Source organism: Urocampus carinirostris, chromosome 13 (assembly GCF_059441175.1).
Source record: "Urocampus carinirostris isolate Australia breed hairy pipefish chromosome 13, RoL_Ucar_1.0, whole genome shotgun sequence".
In the NCBI taxonomy this organism is placed as follows: domain Eukaryota; kingdom Metazoa; phylum Chordata; class Actinopteri; order Syngnathiformes; family Syngnathidae; genus Urocampus; species Urocampus carinirostris.
In genome coordinates, this window is record NC_142361.1 from 39,023,995 (window position 1) to 39,044,430 (window position 20,436).

Consider the following 20,436-nt stretch of genomic DNA (forward strand, 5'->3'; position numbering starts at 1 on the left):
CTACTCCGTGAAAATCTTCATTGCACTCAATAAATGTAACCTGTATTCAATCGTATAAAATCCTTTATAGTCAAATGTATAATATCCTTCAGTTTTGACTCGGTCCTGTTCCCACTTGGCATTTCCTGTCGGGTTTATTTTTGTCCTGTTTAATATTGATTTCCTGTTTCTTTCCCGTCCATTTCTGTCCCGTCTATTATTCTCTCCAATTTTCGTTCCCGTCTAGTTTGTCCTGTTTTATTTCGATATCCTGTTTCATTATCAATCCTGTCCTGTCCTGTCCGGGATCGACCCCATCTGTCCGATATCTACTCTGGATATTCGTATTGATCTCGGCTTCTGGCTTCTTATCATTTCACGCCAGATTGCTGCCTAACATGCATGACTCCCCATTTCCCAGAAAATAAAAGGCTTGTGTGAGAAACGTCACGCATTTGGGTCCTGATCCAGTTCTGGTTCATGACTGATAGAAAAATGTCACTTGTTTATGAAGAAGAATCTGAATTTTGGAACTCAGGAAGTGTCCCAAAATGGCACTCAGAAAATAATAAATATTCAATGCCATTAATTGTAACCATACAGCTGTAGAGAAGGACTTCGGTTTCCTCCCACATTCCAAAAACATGCATGTCAGGTTAATTGGTTGGTCCAAATTGTCCCTAGGTGTGAATCAGCGAGCGAATTGTCTGTCCCTGTCTGCCCTGCGACTGGCTGGCAACCAGTTCAGGGTGTCCCCTGCCCACTGCCCGGAGATGGCTGCGATGGGCTCCAGCACCCCCACGACCCTACTGAGGATAAGCGGTGCAGGTAATGGATGGAAAAATGGCCGGCCCAAATTTTCCCTAGGTGTGAATGAACGAGCGAATTGTCTGTCCCTGTGAGCCCTGCGTCTGGCTGTCAACCAGTTCAGGGTGTCCCCTGCCCACTGCCCAGAGTGGCTGGGATGGGCTCCAGCACCCCTGCGACCCTACTGAGGATAAGCGGTGCAGATAATGGACGGATGGATGTCCGGTCCAAATTGTCCCTAGGTGTGAATGAGCAAGCGAATTGTCTGTCCCTGTGATCCCTGCGACTGGCTGGCAACCAGTTCAGGGTGTCCCTTACCCACTGCCCGAAGATGGCTGGGATGGGCTCCAGCACCCCCGCGACACTACTGAGGATAAGCGGTGCAGATAATGGACGGATGGATGTCCGGTCCAAATTGTCCCTAGGTGTGAATGAGCAAGCAAATTGTCTGTCCCTGTGAACCCTGCGACTGGCTGGCAACCAGTTCAGGGTGTCCCCTGCCCACTGCCCGAAGATAGCTGGGATGGGCTCCAGCACGCCCGCGACCCTACTGAAGATAAGCAGTGCAGATAATGGATGCATAGATGAATGGATGACAGGTCCAAATTGTCCCTTGGTGTGAATGAGCGAGCAAATTGTCTGTCCCTGTGAACCCTGCAACTGGCTGGCAACCAGTTCAGGGTGTCCCTTGCCCACTGCCCGAAGATGGCTGGGATGGGCTCCAGCACCCCCGCGACCCTACTGAGGATAAGCGGTGCAGATAATGGACGGATGGATGTCCGGTCCAAATTGTCCCTAGGTGTGAATGAGCAAGCAAATTGTCTGTCCCTGTGAACCCTGCGACTGGCTGGCAACCAGTTCAGGGTGTCCCCTGCCCACTGCCCGAAGATAGCTGGGATGGGCTCCAGCACGCCCGCGACCCTACTGAAGATAAGCAGTGCAGATAATGGATGCATAGATGAATGGATGACAGGTCCAAATTGTCCCTTGGTGTGAATCAGCGAGCGGATTGTCTGTCCCTGTGAACCCTGCGACTGGCTGGCAACCAGTTCAGGGTGTCCCCTGCCCACTGCCCGAAGATAGCTGGGATGGGCTCCAGCACGCCCGCGACCCTACTGAAGATAAGCAGTGCAGATAATGGATGCATAGATGAATGGATGACAGGTCCAAATTGTCCCTTGGTGTGAATCAGCGAGCGGATTGTCTGTCCCTGTGAACCCTGCGACTGGCTGGCAACCAGTTCAGGGTGTCCCCTGCCCACTGCCCGAAGATGGCTGGGATGGGCTCCAGCACCCCCGCGACCCTACTGAGGATAAGCGGTGCAGATAATGGATGGATGGATGGATGGCCGGTCCAAATTGTCCCTAGGTGTGAATGAGCGAGCGAATTGTCTGTCCCTGTGAACCCTGCGACTGGCTGGCAACCAGTTCAGGGTGTCCCTTGCCCACTGCCCGAAGATGGCTGGGATGGGCTCCAGCACCCCCACGACCCTACTGAGGATAAGCGGTACAGATAATGGATGGATGTGCTTTAACATCTTTAACACCCAATAAATAAATCTGTTTTTTTTGGGTGTGTTTTGTTATTCTGTATTTAGAGTTAACCTACTTAATATGGATGAGCTTCAAGACACAAAGTGGTCACACAATCGTACCCGGCAGAATTATAGTCTTCGGCCTTCGGAGACTCTCATCCATCACCATCCAAGGAAACACTTTCAAGCCGAGGCTGAATGCAATTCATTTTTTTGACAGTAAAAAAAGACCTGGGATTTTGGAGAGGATGCCTCATCTGGCATTGAAATGAAAAACTGCAGAAACAAGACCTGAATTCCGGGAAATTCAGCACTAAGCTGTCTATTAGAAAGAATAAAATAGACAAAAAGAGAACAGACCTTCGTTTACGTGTAGACATGTTTATCATTTTGAATTGTAAAATTCATGGGGTAGAGTAAACAGATAGCACAGGGCTCCATGCCCTTCAAACTGTCGTATTTTCCCTAACAAAATACAAAATAGTCTTACACCATATTTTTTTTTGCAAACGTGTTTATTTATGTAGTTTAACATGTTATATTGTACATGTGTTTCGTTATATCATATATATTGTTAATGAACATTTTGATGTGAGACACTGAGTTGCTCAACATGAAAAAGGTTTATTATAAAAAGAGTTCAAAAATGAAGTCGCTTGGACGTTCACTGTAGAAGGAAAAAATACATGCAAATATAAATACCGTATTTTCCGCACTATAGGGCGCACTGGGTTATAGGGCGCACCCCGAAAAAATAGTTTTTGGTCCTATATTTGACATACATAAGACGCTACAATGGGAACGTGGAGAAATGCGGTGTCCGTACGATGTCACTCAAATGCATGATTCCAAATATCATTCGGAAGGTTAAAGTCTTGGGATTCAAGAAATGCCAACCATTCCTTAGTTTCTATTTTCTTTTTCGCTCGCAACTTTGCTGTGCATATGACAATAAACACTTGGAATTGAGTTTAATTTAAAAATAGACACTCCATTCCATCCTTTTACTGCACCGCTTATCACAGAAACATAGAGTTCAGTCTGAAACAAGATACAGGGAAAATATATAGCCGGAGTAGCTCACCGAAGTTGTTGTGTTCAATAATAATGTGCAACCATGGTCCTCTCATATCCGTGAGTGTAGTAAATCCAGGAGAGTAAAATATTTACAAATACAGTACAGAACAGTAAAATACTGTTTTCTCTATGCCGTCAACCCAACGTGCTATTCACATTCATCTTTTTCGGCCAATTGCAGGCTTTTGTTTAGCCTATGCCAGCCTGTAAATGATAAAAAGGATCCGCCCCTTTTACCTTCGAATAACTTTAGCCAATAGTGATCGATTCAACTGATGATTGTCACATCTTCTTGGGCCAATTGCAGGCTTTGTTTTGCCGCTTTAGCCTGTGCCAGCCTGTAAATGATAAAAAGGATCCGTTCCCTTTACCTCCGAATAACTTTAGCCAATAGTGATCGATTCAAATGATGATTGACACATTGGTTAGCCAATGAAACGCCGGTAAATAAATCCCGGCATACACCACAGACTACTTGGCGTTCGGGGGAAAATCTAGTCGGCGGCTGCTGCATTAGTTGCAAGACTTTGCGACTTTATATTGATCCATAAATAAGGCGCACTGTATTATAAGGCGCATGGTCAGCTTTTGAAAAAAAATAAAGGCTTTTAGGTGCGCCTTACAGTGCGGAAAATACGGTAAGTAGAATAATACATTTTCTTATTCAAATTATTAATTCATTTTTGCATTAAATTATTGTTAGTAATATACTGATTAAAAGGGATCAACACAAACCTGTCTTTTTTCATTTTCTTCTTTTATACTTCCTTTTTTTCTTAACTTCTTTATACAACATAATTCGTAATATAATGCATGAAAGCAAGTGAACCGTTTGAGAGCCGGCTCTTTAATGAGTTGAGCCGAAAAAGCCGGTTCTCTAAAAAGAGACGGACTTTCACTTTCAAAAGTTTGGAGTGCGGTAAATCTTTGCTAAGAAATGATAATGACAATTTCGTGTCAAAAGAGTTGCGTCCCGGGGAAGCACGTTGATTTGACACGATGCGTCCCCAGCAAAAATAATGTGTCCAGGACGCAGGGACGCGGGCAAACGAGAACACTGGTGTAACTAAAATATCCATTAATAACACTTTAAATTTGAATTTGTAAATAAAGATATTTTTGGAGGAAAAAACGAGTTGGAATTTCTATTTTGTATACCAAACTACAATATCAGCCAGTGATGTGTAGTGCCTAATTTCGACTCCCCTGCAAAATCCTCCCCCCTCGCGTGAACGCGCATTCTGCTGCGCTTCCGACACTAGTTTTATTGTCCTAAAAAGCTTATTATATAGAATGCGATCGCTATTGTCGGAAGCGCAGCAGAATGCGCGTTCACGCGAGGGGGAGGATTTTGCAGGGGAGTCAAAATTAGGCACTACAGCGGCAGACGCATGCGTACAGTAGCATCAAACGCTCGCTTTGTTTGCAACGAAAAATAACATACCGAGATAGAGGCTACCGCGGCCAACTCGTTTGACTTGATTAATTTGCCAATTCTTGATAGTCCGTGTATACCAAATGTTACCCATGATTGACAAATTTGCGTTTTTCCGTACATCGTACACGTCTTAATATGCATAATAAACGTACTTTGTACAGCAAAAACGTACAGGTTGACAGGTATGTGAGATCAAACCTCCTGTGTGGAGTTTGCATGTTCTCCCCGTGCTTGCGTGGGTTTCCTCGGGGCACTCCGGTTTCCTCCCACATTGCAAAAACATGCATGTCAGGCAGCGTTCCCTCTAAACTGTGCGCGTGCGCAATTGCACACTGCTCGCACATTCTCAGCGCACAAGAAAATCTAGCCAGCGCACAAAAATCAGGGCTCAAAATTACTAATTAAGAAGCGACTTAAGTCAAAGTTACAGTGCGTGAAGGTCAAAATACACGGGTTACCTGACGTGGTGTCCTAAATGCGGTATTTTGAAGTCGAGTCGAAGTAAAACGAAGTTGAGTAAAGTTAATAGGGTTTGTCGGGAACCGGCTTCTTCGGCTCGGCTCACTAAAAGGAACCGGCTCTTCCGGGTCCTGAACGGCTTTTTGGGTTGTTTTTGCTTCTTTCATCCCAACATGACCAAATGTTATGTAAACTTATGCACAAAACAACTTAAAGGAATGGGGGAATTGAACAAAAAAGAAAAAAATACTAAAATGAAAAAGTAGTGAAAAGCTGAGAAAAAAAGAAACGAAAGGAAGAGAAAAAAAAGAAGGAACAATTTAGAAAAAATGCCAGAAAAAAATAAAAAAAAGAAATGTTGGAAAAAAGTAAATGGAGAACAAAAGGAAAAAAGTAACAAAAAAGTAGAAAAAAACTCGGAAAAAAGAAGAAAAAGTTTGTGTCGCATTCGAATAATTTCCCATTATACCAAGTCAATCTTGTTGCCAACATTGTACTTCCACTAAAAAAATGGGATTAAGTACAGTTCTGTATTTTACAACTGACTAAATAAGCCCCCAAAAATGTTAATATTATGCGACAAAATATATCAGGAGATAAAATAAATGGATATCTTGTGAAAGGATTGTAAGAACAAAGGACGTTTGTAGGCCGTACAACCTTTGCAATCGTACATGAGTCAATTCATTCAAAAGAGAAACTTTTTTTTGCATTGCCGGAAACTCAGCAAAATGTAACGTGATGTCAAGTTTTGGACATGTTTGATAATGACTTAGTTGCCACACTTGGGATTGCCGTTGCTCACTGTTGTTTCAAGTGTTGCTCACTGACTTTGTGTGAACGCTCAGAAGATTAAAGGGAGCATTGATGTCAGCTGAATTGGCCGGTCCAAATTGTCCCTAGGTGTGAATGAGCGAGCGAATTGTCTGTCCCTGTGTGCCCTTCGACTCGCTGGCAACCAGTTGAGGGTGTCCCCTGCCCACTGCCCGAAGATGGCCGCGACCCTACTGAGGCGGTGCAGATAATGGATGGATAATGGACAATTTGTCTGGCATTGATTCTTCACTGGCATTCTAAGCGTTGGGTTTGTGTGGTGGGAACCGAGATGAAATTAATGGACCAGGGAACAGGGAAAACCTTTGTTCATGCTTTGCTACCGTGGGACCCGCTGCCACTAACACTTGGGTCCATATTAGAGGGTGGGAGATTGGGGAGGTGGGGTTCAGTCCATTATCTAATACACAGAGACCCTTTTTTAATAATGGTCATAAAGCTACACAGGCTATAAAATAGCTGAGGATAGGTTTAACTTAAATACCGTGTAGTAAACTGAACTCGCTACAGATATAACATTTGATGTTTTGACAAAACAGTTCCTTAGTATTGAAGGATTTTATACATTAGACCAGGGGTGTCAAACGGGCGGCCCGCGGGCCGGATCAGGCCCGTTAAGGGCTTGAATCTGGCCCGCGAGACAACCCTGAGGGAAGCGCAAGAGAAAAACGAGCTGCAGGTTGAAATATGTACATTTGATGTTGCCAAAGCCATGCCTCTCACAAACTCTGTACTTGTATTTATTTCTCTCTCTCTCTCTCTCTCTCTCTCTCTCTCTCTCTCTCTCTCTCTCTCTCTCTCTCTCTCTCTCTCTCTCACACACTCTCTTCCTCCCTTTTTCTCTCATTCCCTATCTCTGTCTTTCACTCTCTCTCTCTCTTTTTCCCATTCTTTGTTCCTCTTTGTCTCTTTCGCTGTGTCGTTTTTATCTTCTTTTGCTCTTTCTTTCCTTTTTCTTCTCTCTCTTTTCTCTCATTCTATCTCTCACTCTTGCTCTCCCCTTCTCTTTTCTCTCCTTCTCTCTTTCTGTCTATGTTCTTTGGATTTCTTTCTCTGTCTCTTTCTTGCCCCCTCCCTCACTATTTGTCTTTTTATCTCATTTGTTTCTCACGCTCTCTCTCTCCCTCTCTTCTCTCTTTCTCCCTTTCTCTCTTACTTTTTCACCCTCTCTCTTTTTCTCTCCCCTCATTCTCTCATTTCTTTCTCTCTCTTTTTCTTTCTCTCTACGGTACTAGTCTGGCCCCCGAGAGAATGTTTGTTCTATCGTGTGGCCCCTGAGTTAAAATGAGTTTGACACCCCTGCATTAGACTATAGAGGATTTTATACATTTGACTATAAAGGATTTTATACGATTGACTCATAATGCAATGAAGATTTTCACTGAGTGGGCTTTAGTTCAATGACAGGTCACGCTGGTCCAAATGCAGAATATTTAGACTAGGGAATTTTGATAACAGGACTCTGACGGAGGACAGCAGGCGATGTTTTGAAAACAAGGCCCTGATGACGTAGAAACGCTCGGTGTTGTTTTGGTTAATTCCAGACATCCCGAAGCTTTTCTCCGAGGTGGTGGAGCCCGGGGTGTTTCATTGGCATGCCCATGGGAGGAGCCGGCACACCATCTTGTGGAAAGACGTGGGCTGAGAGGAGAAGCTAGATAACTGGAGAGAGAAGGCTTTTCAGAGACTCCGATGACACTAATTCGACTAATTCTGCCATTTTTGATGGAGTACACTTAGTTAAATTAATCATGAAATTAAATCTGCCCCCGTGTGAAAATGTCGGCTTTTCTTGTTCATCTTTTCCATCAAGAAACGAGTGCGCATTGTTGGGTGAATGTAGGTTGTGTTGGGTTAATGGAGTCAGATAACTCATTCGAACAATTTGGCAAACGATACATTTTAATATTTTAACAAAACCAACGTCTTGCAGGGTAGAGGTTCGTTGACGGACTGACCAACGGAGAGTGAGAACACTGAACTTATATAGAAGGAAAGCCAATCTGTCAACAAGCCGCAGCTGGCGCCACACGGGCGGGGCCAATTGGGCGCCATGACAATATCATTTCAAGTATTTTTATTGAAAGATTTCACATACTTGATGCATATAAGGTATCAATGGACACTAACGTATTTTCAAAATGTTTATTTAAATGGAAAGTTTGGTGATGCGAAGAGTTTCTAATTAAGAGACGCAGTCAGGCTAAATGCCCCTGTCTTTGCAAAGTACTCAAGTAAAAATCACAGTCCCTCAAATCTATGTGAATGAACCCTAAAGTTGATGACCATTAAATGTCAGGCTGTTCCAAATGCAAAATATTTTTTCTAGTTTTGTTGATAACAGGACTCTGACGGAGGACGGCAGGCGTTGTTTTGAGTATTCCAGACATCGCGACGCTCTTCGACGAGATGGTGAAGCCCAGGGGGTGGGTTACCTTGGCACGCCCATGGGAGGAGTCGGCACGCCATTGTGCGGGGAGAAAATGGCCAATAGGAGAGAGCTAAAGGACTTCAGAAGAAGGCTTCCCAGGAACTCCAACGTCACTAATTCGGCCGTTTTCGATGGAGTACACTTAGTTCAATTGTTAATGAAATTAAATCTGCCCCCGAAAAAAATGTCGGCTTTCTTGGTTATCTTTTTCCTCAAGAAACGAGCGCGCTTACATTTTTGGGTGAATGTAGGTCGTGTTTGGTTAATGGAGTCAGATAACTAATTCGAGCAATTTGGTAAACGCGACATTTTGAGCTTTTCATATATCACCTAAATCAGGGGTGTCAAACTCATTTGAACTCGGGGGCCCCACCATAGAACAAACATTCTGTCGGGGGCCGGACTAGTTGATTAAAGAGAAAGAAAAAGAGGGATTAAGAAATAAGAGAAAGAAGGAGGGAAAATGAGAGAGGGCAGGACAGAGAAAGAGAGAGAGGGAGAGAGCGTGAGAAATAAAAGAGAAAAAAAGAGAAGTCGTGAGAGAGGGGGAAAGAAAGGGAGGGGAAAAAAGAAATCCAACGAGAAATAGAAAAACAGAAGGAGAGAAAAGAGAAAAGAAAGCACGAAGGGTAGGAAGATAGAAAGAGAAAAGAGAGAAAGGGAAAAAAGGAAGTTAGAGCAAATGAAGTTTAAAAGACACAGAGAAAGAGACAAAGAGCAACAAAGAAAGAGAAAAAGAGTCACAGAGAGGGAAAGAGACTGAGTGGGAGAAAAGTGGTGGAAAAGAAAGAGAGAGAGGGACAAAAAAAAAAAAAAAGAGAGAGAGAGAGAGAGAGAGAGAGAGAGAGAGAGAGAGAGAGAGAGATACAGAAGGAGAGAAAAGGGGAAAGGAAGCGCGAAGGGTAGGAAGATAGAAAGAGAAAAGAGAGAAAAGGAAAAAAGGAAGTTAGAGCAAAATAAGTTTAAAAGACACAGAGAGAAAGAGACAAAGAGCAACAAAGGAAGAGAAAAAGAGACACATAGAGTGTAAGAGACAGAGTGGGAGAAAAGCAGTGGACGAGAGAGAGAGAGAGAGAGAGAGAGAGAGAGAGAGAGAGAGAGAGAGAGAGAGAGAGAGAGAGAGAGAGAGAGAGAGAGAGAGAGAGAGAGAGAGAGAGAGAGAGAGAGAGAGAGAGAGAGAGACAAAGGGAAACAAAGGAATAGAAAAAGAGAAACACAGAGAGTGAAAGAGACAGAGTGGGAGAAAAGGGGTGGAAAAGAAAGAGAGAAAGAGAGAAAAATAAATACAAGTACAGTGTCTTTGTGCGAGGCACCTGGCTTTGGCAACATCAAGTGGACATATTTCAACCTGCAGTTTGTTTTTCTCTTGCGCTTCTCTGAGTGTTGTCTTGCGGGCCGGATTCAATCCCTTAGCGGGCCTGATCTGGCCCGCGGGCCACCTGTTTGACACCAATGACCTAAATAAAAGGTGATATGTTCCCAGTTCGAAATCCTAACCAGAAAATTTCATTTCTTGAACAAATTTTCCCCATAAGAAATAACTGATGACCAATGAATATGTTCCCCGGCCTCCCAAAATCATCCATGTTAGCCCTAAATAGCTATGAAAACATTTTTCTGATTACTGAAAAAAAAAACATTAAAATCGTAATTGGGCATATAAATACAATGCTAAGATAAATAAGAGGATATTTCAAAAATTTAAAGTTTATTATTGTCACAGTTGCCATGGCGCCCGATTGGGCCCGCCCGTGTGGCGCCAGCTGCGGCTCGTTGACAGATTGGCTTCCCTGCTATTTAAACCCATCCCCGTCAGTCTTCTTTTGTCAGTCTGTCTGCGAATCTTAGTGTATACTAGGCAAGTCTTTTTCGACCCTGACTCCCTCCTTTCACGTTTTCTGCCTCCCGTTTGTCTCCGGCTACGACCCGTCTTGATCCTGACCACGTCTGCTCTCCCGTTCTGGCTTACGACTCGTTTCCGACCCCGACCACGTCTTGCTCTTCCAGTCCCGGCTACTGACCCGTTTTTCCGTCACTGACAATGCCATCGCTTGTTACGAAAGATCTACTACCGTGTTCGGATCACTATCCGAGTACGAGAGCGAATTGCTTCCCGCCTCCAGCGAGCATCGGATCGTGGGCGTAGCCCTTCCTCTTCCCTTCAATAAAACGTGTGGTAAACGTACGCAATTGGGTCCTGTTCCCAATCTGGTCCTGACAGTTCTGACAGTTTATATTCTGACAGGTGACAAAAAGACGGGGGTTTACATAGTGACAGGGAGCCAATCAGCGTCCGAGGGAGTTGCCGCCAAAGGAGCGGGCAGAGGTGATTCCCATCAGCCCGGACAAGCTGATTGGTGGCCACACCCTTCTTAAGCCCCTGACTTCAGTTCAAACTTTGTCAGATCGTTGCGAGCTGTCGTGTTTTCTCTCAGTGAGCGTTCCCGTCCGACTCCGTCCCCGTTTAACCTGTTTTCTGCCCATTTCTGAACCTGACTACGCCTGTTCTGCCTGCCGCCTGCCTACGATCACTATTACGAACTCGACATCGCCTCTGATCTCCAGCCCTGGTCAAACGACGTGCCCTTCCCGCCTGCCTTCTTCCGACACAGAAGTGGCACCCCCGCCTTGCTCGATCCCGCTCTCCGCCAGTCCTCGGATCAAGCAATCAAGCCTTACTCTCACTCTCGTTCAATAAAATCTGAGAAACGCATGCAATTGAGTCCGTTCTGGTCTGTGACACCGTGTGCGCATGGCTTGAGGTACTCTGACGGAGGACGGCAGGCATTGTTTTGAGAAACTGACATATTTCTGTACGTGTCATTACTCCTTCTATGCTTTTAGATTGAAAAAGAAATCCATCCGATCATTCCGACAATGTATTGAAGCAGAATCACCCCTGTTGCTTTCTCACCAGTTCGGTTTGCTATCCAAGAATCAAAGCAACGTGAGTTGCAGGATGAATAATGCAATCAAACACTCACACATACTCTTTTAAATCTATCAATCCACTGCCAATGTCTTTTGATCCTCTAACGCATCCCGCCAAGAACAGGAGTCCACTGTGCCAGACCAAGAAACAGTTGGCAGCCACTGTCTGTTCATCGAGCATCCCTGGCCGGGCATCAAGAGAATCGACAAATCTATCCAAATGCTCCATACGGCAACACACGGGCAGGGTTGCCAGAAAAAGACACGAAGAAAGGAAAACTGTAAGGTGGGCTTAGGGTCCTTCCCCAAAACCAGATGGTATCACGTTTAAGTCAAGTCACAAAGAGTCTCAAAGGGCTTCACAGGTTATTACACAGACTATTTTTTCAGACTATTATTACACCGTCCCCTGATCTGGAACCAACATGAGGGTAAGGAAAAACTCAAAAACCTCAACATGAGGAAAATGAAGAAACCTTGAGAAGGGACTGCACATGTGGCATCCCCCTTTCAGGATTACCAGACAGCAAAGGATGTTGCAATCACAAATAATTTATATATACATCAGCCATATCCCCCTAGTGGGAGGTGGCTAGAGTCACTTCTGACTCTTTTTGGGAGATTGATTTAGAGGAGGGGATTCCCAGCCCCCTCGCTCAACCCAACTGAGGTGTTGGGAGTCATTAGGTGAGCAAACCCCCCAATTCCAACCCCTAATGCTGAACGCCAAGCAGGGAGGCAACGGGTACCAATGTTTAAGTCTTAGGTATGACTCGGCCGAGGCTTGAACCACAACCTCCCAGTCTCCGGGCGGGCGCCATACCACCAAGGCCACCGAGCTGGTTAATCACAAATAATACAGAGATATTATCCACGAAAACTATAGGTTATTCATATGCTATAGAGTAAAAGTGTGTTTTAAGCTTAGATCTAAACATTTCCACTGAGGTTGCAGATCGGATCTCAGGGGGAAGAGCATTCCACAGCACCGGTGCCCAGATGGAGAACGCTCTCGAACCAGCGGAACACTTCTTGGCTCTTGGGATCACCTTCTCTTTCAAATATTGGTACAGCCCAAATGGGCGTTTCTTTCTTTCTCCGTCTTTGTTCCGCCTAAATAAATGCAGTTTGGTGGGGGAAGGTCCCCCCAGAGTTAGGAGCGCGACCAAGGAGATGGACGTGTCGATTCCTCCTCTCCTGGCCCCTCCCCCTCTCCAACCTGGCAGTCGAATGCCTGGTGTATCTTTTTTTAGCGTTAGCAACTTGTAACAAGCTCTCCCACATGTAAGAGGTCCACTTAGACCCCCCAAAAACGCTGGTGCTCTGTGTGGTTTCACCCCAAAACAAACCTTAGTCTAAGAGGGCTTAGATGCATTAAGATCTGATCTATATTTTAATTCAGTGTCACTCACTCGATTTGTCTACGGTGAGTCCTATTGAGTAACCTGCTCCCCACCATCAACGCTCTACGGATCGTGTATACCACAGGTGACAAACAGGCGGCCCGCGGGCCGGATCAGGCCCGCTAAGGGATTGAATCCGGCCCGCGAGACAACGCTCAGAGAAGCGCAAGAGAAAAACAAGTTGCAGGTTGAAATATGTCAACTTGATGTTGCCAAAGCCAGGTGCATCGAACAAAGACACTGTACTTGTATTTATTTTTCTCTCTCTCTCTCTCTCTCTCTCTCTCTCTCTTTTCCACCCCTTTTCTCCCACTCTCTTTCTCTTTCATTCTCCGTGTCTTTCTTTTTCTCCTTCTTTGTTGCCCTTTGTCTCTTTCTCTCTGTGTGTCTCTTTAACTTATTTTGCTCTAACTTCCTCTTTTCTTTTTCTTTCTTTTCTCTATCTTCCTAACCTTTGCACTCTTTTCTCTTTTCTCTCTTTCTGTCTTTCTATTTCTCTTTGGATTTCTTTCTTCCTTTCCCTATGCTTCACCCTCTCTCACAACTTCTCTTTTTATCTATTTTGTTTCTCACACTCTCTCCCTCTCTCTCCTTCTCTTTCTTTCTCCTGCCTTTTCTCCTTTTCCCTTCCTCTTTCTCTTATTTTTTTATCTCTTCTTCTTTCTCTTTAATCTACTCGTCCGGCCCCCCGACAGAATGTTTTTTTCTATCGCGTGGCCCCAGAGTTAAAATGAGTTTGACACCCCTGGTGTATACTATCCTTTCCCTTCTTCCAAATAAAACTAAGAGACACGCACGCAAACGGGTCCCGTCTTCGTTCTGTTCCTGACAGTTTTGCTCCCCCTGCTGTTGTCTGCGAACGGCAACGTCACCAAGCAACCAGGTAGAAAGTTATAAGAGGGATCCACAGAGGTGAAAGCAATCAATCGCTGACTTCAGGGGGGCAACCATGAGTATCAGCACGGTCACCATAGATGCAATCATCAGGACTGAAGCCGTAAAGTCCCCACGGAATACATTAGGTGTCATTTTCATTGACAAGGTTTGCACCATGTCATGGCCCCCACATTCTGTCCAACATTAGTTCTTTAGAATAGAAGAATAAAATATGCCTTTATTGTCATTGTTACAACATGGGATATGCTGTGACAACGAAATTGGACGACTCCAGTTCCACATTGACAGTGAGGATAAGGAAAAAAAGAGATAAAGGAACAAAGAACTAACTGTCTTTGTTGTGAGTAGGCTTTGTTTTCCTTTGGAGGCAGGAGGGGGGGGGGGTGTTGTGGAGGGAGGTTAGGGACAAACAGAGTTGGTGGATACAACCGGAATGTTTGATGTTTGATCTTACATTACACATAGTCCAGTGTTTTAGACAATGCAATGTAGACAATGCTTTATGGCAGGGATGTCAAACTCAATTGCACAAGGGGCCAAAATTCAAAACACACTCGCGGGCCAACCAGGATAAACATTTATTGAACACACTTAAACGGAATGTTTTTGGAACATAAATATGAATAAAAACAGACAAGGATATTACATTCAAACCTTAAATCACTTATACAGTATTTATTATTTTGCTCTAAATAAAAATAGCTTGTTAATTATCCAACTTAGAACTTAACTTAAACAACATCAAAATAACATTCTAATTCCTTTGCTCCTATGTCAATGTATATATTAAAAATATATTTTGCTCTCCTTAATATATCTCCTGTCAAAAGTAGAAATATGAAAATGCTCCACAAATTATTTTGTAAAAACATCACAACATTCTGAGAACAAGGAGCCTGATGTGCTTACCTTTGGCGCAGACGGAGTAGGGCGAGAGATGGGAGGGAGTGCTTGCACTTTTTGCATCGCTCCACCCATCCCTCCCACTCACCCAATCAAATCACTTTAAGTTCTCAAACTCTTCAAAAACTAAATATGACTAAAATGATGACTCACAACACGCGGTAAGCTTTCTCTCCTGGCTTTGATCTCTTTGATCTGCGGCAAAACTAACATAAAATGCGACAGAAAGAAAATGAAAATAAATCCAAACATCATTTTTGCCATTCCATGTATTCCGTTACTCCCCAAGCCTGCACAAAATTGAGTCATTTTATTCATATTTAGTTTCTTTTGTCTTTTATGAGCATATTTTGTATTGGAGTAATCCAAAAGTAAATGAAAGTAATCCAGTTAAAGTAACCCTACCCAACCCTGGTAATAACATCCCCTTTAAAGGAACTGTTTGTATTATTTAGCACAACAAATGTAATCATTCAAACAATAAGCAAAAATGCATATAGTACACATCAACACACATTTTTTCAAATACTTGTCATGGTTGCCATTGCAACCAATTGGCCCTGCCCGTTTGGCGCCAGCTGCAGCTTGTTGATGGATCGGCTCCCTGTCAGTATTTAAACTCTGTCCTGTCATTCCCCCTTTTTAAAGTAACCCTACCCAACCCTGATATACGTCACATATGAAGGAATAGGTACGGTTACTAAAACGTCAGAATAGGATGTCCAGGGATGAGACGGTTGTTCATATTGAAGGGCCATTAATAACAATAATGTCAAATGGTCTTGAGGGCCGAATATGATTAGACACCGGGCGGGACGTGGCCCGCGGGCCGGGAGTTTGACGCATGACATTTACTGTAACGGTTGAGGTTAAGCACAAGGATTGAAAGGTGAAAACCACTGGCGAGTCGCACACTTAATTCCCACCGTGTCTTTGGGCAGCTTCAGTACAATGACGGCTATGCAGAGAGGACAAAACAATAAAGTGAGTTTGATTTAAAGTACTTACAGTTTTTCCAGAGCTGCCAGGCCAAAGAAGGAGCTGTTCCTCAGCACGGTGATCTTGTTGTGACTTAGATTTCTGTGAAAGAGAAATCCATTATCACATTTAAGGTGCAAACTTGTGACAAGATGTCAATCTTAGATGTAGATGGAATATTCAAAAGAGTAATGGATTTAATTTGATTGTGATATTTCTATAAAAGGGGATACTTGTGGACTAAGGATTCTGATGATTTTGAGAGTTTCTGAGTAGAACTGGAACTGTACCCAGTTGGTCTTTGATCAGGAGTTTTACAAGACCAGAAAGGAATCTGTAGCTCGGGTCAGTAGGGTCGCGGGGGTGCTGGAGCCCATCCCACCCATCTTCGGGCAGTGGGCAGGGGACACCCTCAACTGGTTGCCAGCCAGTCACAGGGCACACAGGGACAGACAACTCGCTCGCTCATTCACACCTAGGGACAATTTAACCTGAAATGCATGTTTTTGGGAGAACATCAGGGAGAACATACAAACTCCGCACAGGAAAGTTGGTAAATGGATTTGAACCCATGGTCTCAGAACTGTGCCGCACACGCGCTAACCACCACTCCGCCGTGCTGCCCCCTTTTGTCAGTCCGTCTGCAAACCTCAGGGAACACTAGGCAAGCCTTTCTTTGACCCCGACTCCCACCTGTCCCGTTTTTGTCTCCCGTCTGACTCCGGCTTCGACCCGTTTTGATCCTCACCACATCTGCTCTCCCGTCCCGGCTTACGACCTCTTTTTGTCCCCTGACTACGTCTACTCTCCCGTTCTAGCTTACGACTCGCATACGACCCAGACTTTAATTTGATTGTGATATTTCTATAAAAGGGGATACTTGTGGACTAAGGAGTCTGATGATTTTGAGAGTTTCTGAGTAGAACTGGAACTCTACCCAGTTGGTCTTTGATCAGGAGTTTTACAAGACCAGAAAGGAATCTGTAGCTCGGGTCAGTAGGGTCGCGGGGGTGCTGGAGCCCATCCCAGCCATCTTCGGGCAGTGGGCAGGGAACACCCTCAACTGGTTGCCAACCAGTCGCAGGGTACACAGGGACAGACAATTCACTCGCTCATTCACACCTAGGGACAATTTGGACCGGCCAATTAACCTGAAATGCATGTTTTTGGGAGAACATACAAACTCCGCACAGGAAAGTAGTTAGCTGAATTGGGACCCATGACCTCAGAACTGTGCTGCACACGCGCTAACCACCGCTCCGCCCCTTTTGTCAGTCCGTCTGCAAACCTCAGTGAACACTAGGCAAGCCTTTTTTTGACCCCGACTCCCACCTGTCCCGTTTCTGTCTCCCGTCTGACTCCGGCTTCGACCTGTCTTGATCCTCACCACATCTGCTCTCCCGTCCCGGTTTACGACCTCTTTTTGTCCCCCGACTACGTCTACTCTCCCGTTCTGGCATACGACTCGCATACGACCCCGACTTTAATTTTATTGTGATATTTCTATAAAAGGGGATACGTTTGGACTAAGGAGTCTGATGATTTTGAGAGTTTTTGTGTGTTGTGAACAATGTTCCCTGTAATTTTCCTTACGGGTCTGAGTGTTCACACAAAGTCGGTGAGCAGCGCTTGAAACAACAGTGAGCAACCATAATCCCAAGTGTGGCAACTAAGTCATTATCGAACATGTCCAAAATTTGACATCAAGTTACATTTTGCTGAGTTTCCGGCAATTAATTATTTTTCTCTTTTGAATGAATAGACTCATGCACTATTGCAAAGGTTGTACGGCCTACAAACGTCGTTTGTTCTTAAAATTATTTCACAAAATATCCATTAATCACATTTTTTAGTGGAAGTAGAATGTTGACAACAAGATTGACTTGATATCCTTGGAAATTTTTTGAATGCAACACAAACTTTTTCTTCTTTTTTCCGTGTTTTTTTTCTACTTTTTTTTTTAATTTCTTTAAAAAAAATCTCATTGCATTTATTTTTCCGAGCTTTTGCTTTTTTCTTTTTGTTCTCTATTTACTTTGTTTCCTACATTTCTTTTCTTTATTTCTGGCTTTTTTCTAAATGTGTCCTTCTTTTTTCTCTTCCTTTTGTTTCTTTTTTTCCTCAGCTTTTAACTACTTTTTCATTTTGGTATTTTTTTCTTTTTTGTTTTAGTCCCCCCTTCCTTTAAGTCATTTTCTGCATAATTTGACATAATATTTGTTCATGTTGGGATTAAAGAAGCAAAAACAACCCAAAGAGCCGTTTAGGACCCAAAAGAGCCGGTTCCTTTTAGTGAGCCGAGCCGAAGTAGCCGGTTCCCCGACAAACTCCACTAACTTTACTCAACTTCGTTCTCCTTCGACTCGACTTCCAAATACCGCATTTAGGACACAACATAAGGGGAACCCGTGTATTTTGACCTTCATGCACTGTAACTTTGACTTGAGTCGCTTCTTAATTAGTAATTTTCAGCCCTGATTTTTGTGCGCCGGCTAAATTTTCTTGTGCGCTGAAAATGTGCGAGCAGTGCGCAATTGCGCACGCGCGCAGCTTAGAGGGAACACTGGTTGTGAATGACAGGATAATAAAAATATCTGTGGACCAGTCTTCTCATTTTTTGCTTCTACCATAACATGAGACAAAATAAACTAAATATGAATAGAATGACTACATTTTGTGCAGGCTTGGGGAGTATCGGAATACATGGAACGGCAAAAATGATGTTGGCTTTATTTTAATTTTGTTTCTGTGGCATTTGATGTTCGTCTTGCCGGAGATCAAAGAGATCAAAGCCAGGAGAGAAAGCTTACCATGTGTTGTGAGTCATCATTTTATTTATATTGAGTTTATTTTGTCATTTATTAGCATATTTGGCATTGGAGTAATCCAAAAGTTATTGGAAGTAATCCAGTTAAAGTAACCCTACCCAATCATGCATATAACACAACTGCAAAAGGATATAAGCACCGTATTTCCAGTTCATGTGCATAACGTTTTGACATTAAATTATATCACTTTGGCAGTTGGAATACATATTTTATGAGCCGCTGAGTGAAATAAAACATGACGGCAAAATATGACAGGTAGATTTCTACAGTGAATTATACAAGCTATTTAAAGTCCCATTTCACAATGACATACGGGTAGATGTTGCTCATCAAAGTTCATCAATAATATGTTCTCTATCTTCTGACAGTCAAGTTCTTTTGGCTTTGGAAGATTTGCTATACTATAAAACATGCCCTTTATGAGCATGACATATTTTAAGATAAAATAGTCGAGTCAAGTCATATTAATTTGTGACACCCTTAATCACAGAGAGTCTCAAAGAGCTGCACAGACTACAGATTATTGCAAGCCACAGACTATTATGACACCATCCCCTGATCTAAAACTTACATGAGAGCAAAGGAAAAACTCAAAAACGTTAGCATGAGGAAAGTCAAGTCAAGTGAAGTCATGTTTATTTGTGACGCCCTTAATCACAAAGAGTCTCAAAGGGTTATACAGACTACAGACTATTATCACACTGTCCCCTGATCTACAACCCACATGACGGCAAGGAAACACTCAAAAACTTTAGCATGAGGAAAGTCAGGTCAAGTGAAGTCATGTTTATTTGTGACGCCCTTAATCACAAAGAGTCTCAAAGAGCTGCAGAGACCACAGAGTATTGCAAACCACAGACTATCATGACACCATCCCCTGATCTAAAACTTACATGAGAGCAAGGAAAAACTCAAAAACTTTAGCATGAGGAAAGTCAAGTCAAGTGAAGTCATGTTTATTTGTGACGCCCTTAATCACAAAGAGTCTCAAAGAGCTGCACAGACCACAGAGTATTGCAAACCACAGACTATCATGACACCATCCCCTGATCTAAAACTTACATGAGAGCAAGGAAAAACTCAAAAACTTTAGCATGACGAAAATCAAGTCAAGTGAAGTCATGTTTATTTGTGACGCCCTTAATCACAGAGAGTCTCAAAGAGCTGCACAGACTACAGATTATTGCAAGCCACAGCCTATTATTACACCATCCCCTGATCTAAAACTTACATGAGAGCAAAGGAAAAACTCAAAAACGTTAGCATGAGGAAAGTCAAGTCAAGTGAAGTCATGTTTATTTGTGACGCCCTTAATCACAAAGAGTCTCAAAGGGTTATACAGACTACAGACTATTATCACACTGTCCCCTGATCTACAACCCACATGACGGCAAGGAAACACTCAAAAACTTTAGCATGAGGAAAGTCAGGTCAAGTGAAGTCATGTTTATTTGTGACGCCCTTAATCACAAAGTCTCAAAGAGCTGCACAGACCACAGAGTATTGCAAACCACAGACTATCATGACACCATCCCCTGATCTAAAACTTACATGAGAGCAAGGAAAAACTCAAAAACTTTAGCATTAGGAAAGTCAAGTCAAGTGAAGTCATGTTTATTTGTGACGCCCTTAATCACAAAGAGTCTCAAAGAGCTGCACAGACCACAGTGTATTCCAGACCACAGACTATTATGACACCATCACCTGATCTAAAACTTACATGAGGACAAATAATACACATAGTATCAACATAAAATATAGGTTATTCGTATGCTATAGAATAGAAGTGTGTTTTAGGTTTAGATATAAACATTTCCAATGAGGTTGCAGATCAAACCTTGGGGGGAAGACCATTCCACTGCACCGGAGACCGAATGGAGAACGTTTTTAAATCTACTGATTTCTTCTTGGCTCTTGGGATCACTAGTAGACCAGCA

General features: G+C 43.4%; 1 protein-coding gene across 1 annotated transcript in view; it reads right to left on the minus strand.

The window, feature by feature from the left end:
- Positions 1 to 20,436, minus strand: part of adgra1b (adhesion G protein-coupled receptor A1b) — a 336,527-nt gene that overhangs the window by 277,443 nt on the left and 38,648 nt on the right. The window contains exon 2 of the mRNA XM_088351215.1: positions 15,702 to 15,773. Coding sequence (XP_088207341.1) covers positions 15,702 to 15,773 — 72 coding nt within the window. The remainder of the gene's footprint in view (positions 1 to 15,701; positions 15,774 to 20,436) is intronic.